Source organism: Crocodylus porosus, unplaced genomic scaffold (genome assembly GCF_001723895.1).
Source record: "Crocodylus porosus isolate Cpor-Errol unplaced genomic scaffold, CroPor_comp1, whole genome shotgun sequence".
Classification (NCBI taxonomy): Eukaryota; Metazoa; Chordata; order Crocodylia; family Crocodylidae; genus Crocodylus; species Crocodylus porosus.
The window spans coordinates 122,959,170-122,968,380 of NW_017728931.1; the positions used below are offsets into that span (position 1 = coordinate 122,959,170).

The window sequence follows — 9,211 nt, forward strand, 5'->3', positions numbered from 1 at the left end:
AGCCATAGATCTTTCCAGTGTATAGAACAGTAAATTACCTCTTCCCATCTCTATCTTCTTTAATGAAACGCTCTGGTTCCTTGGTGGTTTGAGAGCAAGTTTGGTAACATTTCAGATTGCGATGATTTCTCTAACACCAATAAAATGACAGAGGTGAGTTAAGGCTAGGCAAATTAAAAACTAGCCCAAAGCCCACTATGTTTTTATGAGAGTTGAGTTACTTCATATATTCTTTTCTTTGTAGGCTTTCTTAACAAGGTTGTGAAAAATGTCAAGGTAGTCCCCTTTTTTTATTAAGAAAGAAGAAAATAAAAGGTGTCTAAAAGCCTAAAAAAGAAGGGGAAGAGGTAGGACAACTTGATCAGAGAGAGTAGCTACTGAATGGAATTAGCTGTCGCTGAAAGCTGACAAGGAGAGTGGTAGAGTAGTGAACTGCCAGGGGTTTGGCATGTTAGAATCTAGAAGGTCTAAGTGTTAAGCGAAGGGAATTTACCAGATACCTTTCACAGATGAACCTATGAACTTCAATTCATCAACCTACTGGATACAAAAAATCATGGACTAAATATAGATGTTTGGATTTATGACACATTATACCTGCCTAACATCTGACTCCCCAGGTTAACCCTCTACTTTTTACCAGCTATGCTCATTCCGTTCTCCCTCCCACCCCCCTGTCTCCCATCTTTTGACTACAGCTACATTAATTCCCCCTCCCCCCAACCCCACCTGTCTCTCACCTACTGACCTCCTCAGTTTACCTTTTAACTGAGTGACTTGCTTGCATAAGTACTGACCTCTACCTGCTTTACCACTCCATCCAGGAAGAGCATAGACCACCTGCAGACCCTTCCTCAGCCTGATGGAAGGGTGTTTGTGCCTGAAAGCTTGCTAAGACGAATTTTTCCAACTATTTGAGTTGGTCTAATAAGAGATATCGCATGTACCCAAATAACCTTTTCTGCGTATGTCCTTAGACCAACATGGCTACAACCTACACCCCTGAAGCATTAAGCAAAGCACATGCTTTATGTTGTTCCCTAGAAAGACTTAACTCTCTTTTTTCATGAAACATTTGCATACGTCTTCAACATTTTACTTTGAGAATGTGAAAACTGATCGTATACTGCAAGTAGTTAGATTGTATCTAGTTATGAATCTCCATTTGTGCCCATATCCTGTGTATTAACAAGTTGTTAGAGTTTAGGTCTGCAAAAACCTAATAATCTAAATTGCTTTTTGTATACAGTTGTGGTAAATCTGTGCTTGGTGTAGGTACAAAAACGCTTGCACCCTTTTTTCTACATCTGCATAGATTTCCATTATTTTTGTGAAAACTTGGTGTTATGTCTGCTGCATTGGTGGCTTCAAAAGGTTAAGTTTGCCTCTCAATGTCCAATCACACAAAAGGTTATCTCTGCATCTTTATTAATCAAGTGAGTCTTCTGTGGTCTGGTAGGAAAACTGAAAAATCGCTGCTTTGTGCTGCCTCTTGGACAGCACCCCTGAAATAGGTACTTTGGGCTGGAATAGTAGCATAGGTAATATTCTCCCCAGTAGGGCTAATGAGATAATAGTTTAGTTTTAAAAAATTATTCTTCATGCTTCTTTTAATGAGGCTCCCAGATACTTAGAATAAGTTTCTTTAGAATGTAGTAAGAAGGTTTATAATTCAGGGCATTTTAAATATCTCTGCAGTTGCTGCCATATGAATTTACTCAATCCCTAATTGTTTTATAGCAGACTTAAAAAAAATAAAATAAAAGTTAATTGTTGAGATGGACTCTGTCCTGGAACACTGATAAAATTTCATTAGTCTTTATTTTTAATTAAGACCACCCAAACAAATAGCAGAGCACCTTTAACTAATTGCTTCTTTTTTCTGGCATGTATCCCATTTTTCTTATCTAGAATATTGTAGCAATTTCATAGGAACAAGGTTTTTCTTCTTTTCCCCACCCCCCCTTGTATACTTGCTGCCAACTTCACCATTGGAGTAGGTAATTCATACCTTTTTCATTCAGAAATCTAGACAGTATTGCACGTTCTTTAGTACATTCCTAATTTTAGAAAATCCTAAATAGTTATGGTCTGTTGGAGTTAGTTTTGGAGCAAAACTTTATAGCTGATTTCAGCATTGTTTTCAGTTTATTTCCAGACTCTGCAGGTAATTCTACCCCCCAGGAGAATTCAAAGGTTTCGATGCAATGTAGGGGAAGCAATTACAAAGCTCCTGTGACTACATGTGACTTTAACTTCTTTCAATAAAGAAAAGTAGAAGCAATTTTACTGACTTCATGCAAGTCCATTAAGTGAGCTGGACTATGTTGAAAGAAAACAATTCTAACAATTCTGACTTCAGTCGCATCCAAAACTAAAAGGATTTTTTTATAGTAGTTTGAGAAAATATACATAGCACGCAAGAAGGTCTTATTCTCATTCTCATAGTATAGATTAGGGGTGTCAAACTTGCTTTGTGCCCTGAGCCAGATCCAGACTGCTGGGCTTTCTTGTGGACTGGATCCAGTCCAGGGCACACGGCGGCTCTGGCCCAGGGCACAGTCACAGTGGTAGCTCTAGGTCTGGCCTGGGCCTTGCAGCGGCTCTGGTATGGGTTCAGCAGTGAAGGAGATAAGGCAAGTGCATGGGCCAAATAATTGCTTGCTACAATGGTGGCAACAGTGATAGATCAAACGGCTGCAGGGCAACAAGGACTGTATCGGTGGTCTGCAACAGGTCGCTTACCTTGGGAAATTCCCCCAGCTTCCAGTTGCCTGGGAGGCCAGATAAAGTAGCTTTGCAGGGTGTATTTTTGAAACCTGTGGAATAGATTATATCCTGAGTGTAGGCAATAAATCAAAAACAGAATCTGTACTCTGGAGAATTTGTTAACCTGTGTGTTTTGTTTTAAGGCAAGCTAGCCATAGACAGTCTTTTGGATTTGAGGAAGGAAGGATAATCCTGTGTCTGAGGTATCGAATTGGGAACCTACCTGCTTTCAGACTTAGGCTTTGTCACTGGCCGTGTGCATAAATGTGGTTAAGTCACTTTGTCTGTGCTCTGTTTACCATTGCAATCCTCTCACCTGCTGTGAAGGGGCTGCTAACATGTCTTGGAGATGCTCCGATACATATTCTGCTACCTCATTGCCTTACCCAAGACCATTAGACAAAACAGTCTAGAGTATTTCAATAATGAACCAAACTGATGGGTACTTCCTGAAAAACTCACTAACAGCTAATGGAAAATTTAAGGAACCTATATTTTTTCCTGGAGGAAAATGTTATTTTCTGGGTCTCCCTTTTCTGCTTCTTTTTTAAGTAACCATCCTTGCCAGAATCCAGGAGGTTTTTTTAGGAGTGCATATGGGTATCTGTACACGTGCTTCAACACATTCTAATTAGAACGCGTTGGAGCAGACTTGATTAATCAATAGACTTAGACAAGCTTTTGAGTGCAGTGATCATTATGTATCTGCTGGTTATTTTTCTTTTCAAGTCCAACTGTTGTTTGTGACAGGAGTTCTTACTTGGCTTAAGTAAAGAGTCAGGGGCAAGTACAGAAGTTATTGTTGAACATATTCCTTCATTCAGATACATTTTATTTAACTTTGTCAATCGTGTTAATTTTATTCAGACCTAGAACAGCTTATGGGACAAGATACTACTTAAGTCGAGCAGTAACGATAGGCTATACCATTTATGAGTAAAAGAACATCTTGGCAGGAGTTATGTAGGGAAAGGGAAGCACAAGTGCTTCAGCTAAAGAAATGTGACAAAATGACAATGCAGGATGTGTTAAAAAGCTTAGCCCACATTACTAATAAATAATAAAATTATTTGAGAATGCTATTTACATCTGAAGAATACCAGGAAATATAGTCCACCAACTTCTGTCCTGAGGTTGGACTGGATCATTTAAAAGATATATTTCTTCTTTCAATTCCATGATACAGAGTGTAGGTTTGGCACAAAATATTCTGTTATGCCCAAATGTTCTTATTTATTATGCATAGAGCATTTTGGACACTTGCCAGGTTAAATGGGGCTCTATGGGGTGTAACTTTATAAGGAGTTGATTGTCTCTCTCCAGTATTTTTTAAGGTATAAATTGGCTTTTGGAAAGGACACAGTAAATACATTGCCATCTAGAGACTAAACAGTATAATGTATAATATCCAATGACACTGTGCTTCAGAAAAATCTACTTAATTGAACTCTTTCTTTCTTTGCCTCTATTGCAGACCAGCAATCACCTACTTGGGCCAAAGCCATTCCCTCTGGACAGACTGTTAGCAATATTATATAGTATTGTGGACAAGAGAGTTGTGCCGACTGGAAATATATTTTCCCAGGTGAGTGCAGTTTTTACTAGTATTTTTTTCCCTTAAAATTTCTGAAAGGATTTTACTACATTCTTTTAAAGTAATTATAGGTGTAGGGTTTTTTTGACTCTGTAGTATAAGTAATGGTCTGGTAAAAAGTGCATTGTGGCGTATGTTGAGAAATAACCTATATCGGCAATTTAAACCTAAGATTCAGTGTAATTTTTTCTTTGTTTCTTAAGAAATTTTATTGGATGTGTGTAATGCCCTGAAACATTTTAATTCCTCACTTTGGCCCTGATTGTGGAATATTATCTGTGTTGGTGGCTCCCTCTTCTCATAGAAACCCTACTGGAGTCAGTCAGGCAAGTAACTTGCTGAAGGACAAGCACATGCAAAAGCATTTGCAGATCTAGCCCACAGATCTAGCCCAAATTAAGGCATTTGGTACTGAATTATAGTAATTGGTTATAGTTAACAAAAGGTACTGGGAAGTTTATTGTGCGAGGTCCTGAAAGCGGTTTCGGTTTTTTTTGGTAGGGTCCTTTTTGATTGGGATCTTGTTGATTATATTTTTCATATGCTGTCTTAGCTATTTGTTTCAACTAATCTTGTACAAAATCATAAATGCTGCACAAAATAATGTTTCACTAGATGGCAGCACAGCTACAGTGTTTGTGAGAAAAAGTAAATCCAGGGTTTTTGCTAGCATTAGATTTGTTAAGTGTCATAGGACTCCACTGCTGAGTTAAGCCTAGCTTCCTATTATCAATCTGATTTTTGTCTCCTAAACTTTGAGAATCCCTATAAACTTCCAATACTTTTCTGCTGTCCCCTTTTGCTTTGGAGTTCTCTTTTTAACATTTGCTTTCAATACCTGGTGTTCCCTATGCTTTTTAGGTCTTGGATTCATAGAATCATAGAAAATGAGGGTTGGAGGGGACCTCAGAAGGTCATCTAGTCCAACCTCCTGCTCAAAGCAGGACCATCCCCAACTAGATCATCCCAGCCAGAGCTTTGTCTAGCTGGTTTTGAAAACCTCCAAGGATGCAGCTTCCACCACCTTTCTGGGTAAACTGTTCCAGTGTTTTACTACCCTCCTAGTGAAATTCTTTCTAATACCCAGCCTAAACTTCCCTTGCTGCAACTTGAGATGGTTGCTCCTTGTTCTGTCATCTGCCACTGCTGAGAACAGCCTAGCTCCAACCTCTTTGAATCCCTCTTCAGGTAGTTGAAGGCTGCTATTAAATCCCCTCTGTTCTTTCAGTCTTTCTTCATAAGTCATGCCCTGACCATTTTTGTTGCCCTCCGCTGGACCCTCTCCAAGTTGTCCACATCCTTTCTGTAGTTGAGGGTGAAAGGGGGACAAAACTGAAGACAGTGTTCCACATATGGCCTCACCAGTGCTGAATAGAGGGAATAATTACTTCTCTTGACATACTGGCAACACACCTGCCAGTGCAGCCCAGGATGCTGTTAGGCTTCTGGGCAACAAGGGCACACTGCTAGCTCATATTCAGCTCATTGTCCACTCTAACCTGGATTCACCCAGGGTTTATCTCTGAAGAGATAAATTCTGATGTATTTAGATTCAACCTCCTCGCAGTGGCAGAAACTTTGTTGGTATGGAAACATACAATTAAGAAATCACTGCCGATTAAATCCTTCATCAGGATCCTGTTATCTGATTTTCAGCTTTCACACAAACTTACAAAATTTTCAGCAAATATAATTGGGCATGGTAAAAAAAACCTCCCAAATCCTAGGTCAACCAAGGATTCCTGCTATGGATCAGCTCAGAAGTCTGTATAGTCCAGTATAGATTTGTCATCATTGCCTGGTACCAGCTGCTTTAGAAGTGTAAAAAATCATGCAGTTATGGGACAGACTGCCCTCAGGGGAAGTTTCCTCTTAGCCTCCCTTAAATTGGAATTTAAGACCTGAAGGAATAAATTATTGGAAAGACTTTATATCAATAGATTAGATTTCTAATTCTCTGATTCTTACTATTTAGAAGCAGCCATTCTTGAAGTAAGGGGACTTATGAGGAGGATCACAGGCCGTTACAGAAATTCAGTTACCACATGTAGGCTCAGACCAGAAGCAGTCTTGTCTGAATGACCACAAGCTACCTGGCAGCTGGGTCAAGAGCTGCAAGAAGCATCATGGCCCGTGAAGAGATTGGAAACCATTGGTTTAGAACATTGTATTTTTGCTTGTTCCAGGTTGCAAGCTATATTTGGGTGACTGACATAATTCAGGCAATTTTAAATTGAGGAGACACCAAGTTGCAGTCTAAGTGATGAGGTATAGCTATGATTCTCCTTAATTTGTGTCACAGGGTGTTAGTTTTTTTAATGGAAAACATTGCATTATAGAAAATGTGATTTTTTGAGATTCAAATGATTATGTTTCAAAACACCGTAATTAGCAATATCGGATTATAAAATGCTTTATGCACAATTTGTGTAACTAGCTTCCCCTCCCTACCTTCTCTGTAGCAAATTTTGTTACAGGATACAGGTTTCTGCAACACACTTCATGCTGGTTCAGAATGTACGGTAGGTGGCAATGTTGTCAAGTAATACCTTTCAATAGTTAGGATTTTTCTCCCAATATAGATTAGTTTTTTAAAAGCTACGGTGAACAACAAGGTTTGTAGAAGCCCAAGTGTCCCATTATCGCAAAAGATTATAACCAGATGATCTTTATTTCAAAAGAAGATGGACTGTTGCAAGAAAAGATTGTTGATCAACAATGACTTTGAATTTTATGGATTTTCTCCATTAGTGATATTTTTGTTTCAGTTAAAAAGAAATATAGAAATTAACTTGAAATAATAAAAAATCATGTTAACTAGTTTAATTATGGGGTTTAAAAGTAGAGTTTTTATATTTTACCTGGTATATTGTTAGTCTCTTAGTAACTGTTTTCTCAAACTTAAATTAAGCCTTGTGGATTTTTATAAATCTATATTTTCTGGGTATTTTGCAACTCCTTAAACTGGTGGATAGAACTTTGTCCAATCTACGTGTGAGAAGCTAACTTTGAATAAACTATGCTGTACAACTTTTAAAAAAGCTTTCATCAAAGTAATTTTTGACTGTTTTATTCATTTTAGCAGTAAGTTTATATTATGTGCTATATGATGTGCTGTGTGGTCTTTAGATCAAAAACCTACATAAACGAATAAAGTGTTATATTTAAGTAAAGTCTTACCATCAGTTCTCATAGTGAACCATATTAGCTTTACAGATGATTAAATTTAATCAGTTGAGAGAGTTAATAACCACTAAAAGCTGCTCTAAGATCAAGAGTGTCATTGACAATGTCTTGATTTCTCATTTTTGTGTGCAGTTTCTATCCACAAAGAAATTCCTGTCATTAACTTCTCAAAATGAGTCTTATCCATCAATAAATGATGAGTAGATCCACAGATTTTTAATTTTTTGTTAATGCCAAGATTTATTAAACCATTTTAGTTTTTTACCATGTAGACCTCCAGTGTGTAATCTAAAGCTTCATCTAACTTTTGCCTTTTAATGTTAGTCAGGGTCTTTAATAAATGGGCTTGGTTTTAGTCATATGAAAAGTTAATGTGTTCCTTTTGTGTTAGCATGATCATTATGGTTTATAAGACATATGGGGCTAAGTTTTCGTGGTACAGCTCCATAAGAATGAGTTATATTTCTCCAGGAATTAATTTGTCCCATTCATTTTCTTATTTCCTTCCTCATTAACATGTAAGAATAGCATACAAAATAAAATGTACAGCTTAAACTTCCCTAAATGAAATTTGTCTTAATTACCATTTTAAATGTTGAGACTCATTTTACTGCTATAATTTCAAACATAGTTTCATGAAATAAATACATTTCTTAGGAAATATATTTAATGATGTTTTATTTAAGGGGAAACTGAAGTGACTTTTCGTTCTCTCATCACATAATTTTGTGTTTGTGAAGGGTTTATGTTCAATTGAAAGTTTTAGATGATCTTTCTCTGCCTGAATTTGTATTAGCTTTCTAGATTCTTCTAATGGGTCTGAGGTAATATATTTTTTTGGAATATATTTTGTATTGTTTTTAGCTGGTCTTTCTGGGTTGCATTAAGTGTTGCTGAGTTCATCTTTTACAAGGAGGTAACATACTCAGAACTTCAGAGATGGGGGAATGGCAGATAAAAAGTTGGTTCCTAAATCACAACAAGAGTTCCACTACATGGGAGTACATGTACATTCTCTGAGTACATTTAATTCTGGCTTTGCTTGAGGGATCAGAATTTTATTTTTAAGGTGATCAGCATATAAGGAGACATCTAGTTCTTTATTTTCTTATTCCGTATTATAAACCATGACAGTTATTAATAGCTATCAAACCTCACATATGAATTTCTGTATAAGATCTCTGTCTCTTGCTCGAACGCATGAGCGTTCTCTCTCTCTCTCTCTCTCTCTCTCTCTCTCTCTCCTTCTCCACCTTCAGAAATCATCCTCCTACCCCCAGCACCAAATATTCTTATTCAGGCTTCATCTCTCCTCTTGGTTATTGCAGCTTTCTTTACTCTTCACCCCAATCATTTTCAGGTCCATCCAGAATAGTCCTGCTAAAGTCATTTCTAGGGGTGCACAAATAACTATTTTCTTGGCTGATACCAATAACTGATGATTAACCAACCATACCAGCTGATGCCGATATAAAAAACAATATTTAGTAATAGTGCAAGGCATTTTAAACTACTGACATAAACCTTTTTGTTTGTTTTGCATTTATAATGCACATATGCACACACGTACCCTCCCTGCTCTGGCTCTCATAGATGGTAGAGTCAGAAGGGAACACAAAGGATCATTGTGTCTGACCCCCTGCCCCGGCAGGAAAGAGGACC

The 9,211-nt window shown here is 37.6% G+C and overlaps 1 protein-coding gene across 1 annotated transcript in view; it reads left to right on the forward strand.

The window, feature by feature from the left end:
* Window positions 1-9,211, forward strand: part of ORC5 (origin recognition complex subunit 5) — a 140,778-nt gene that overhangs the window by 60,857 nt on the left and 70,710 nt on the right. Inside the window, exon 13 of the mRNA XM_019543586.1 lies at window positions 4,244-4,354. Within this exon, the coding sequence (XP_019399131.1) occupies window positions 4,244-4,354 (111 nt within the window). The remainder of the gene's footprint in view (window positions 1-4,243; window positions 4,355-9,211) is intronic.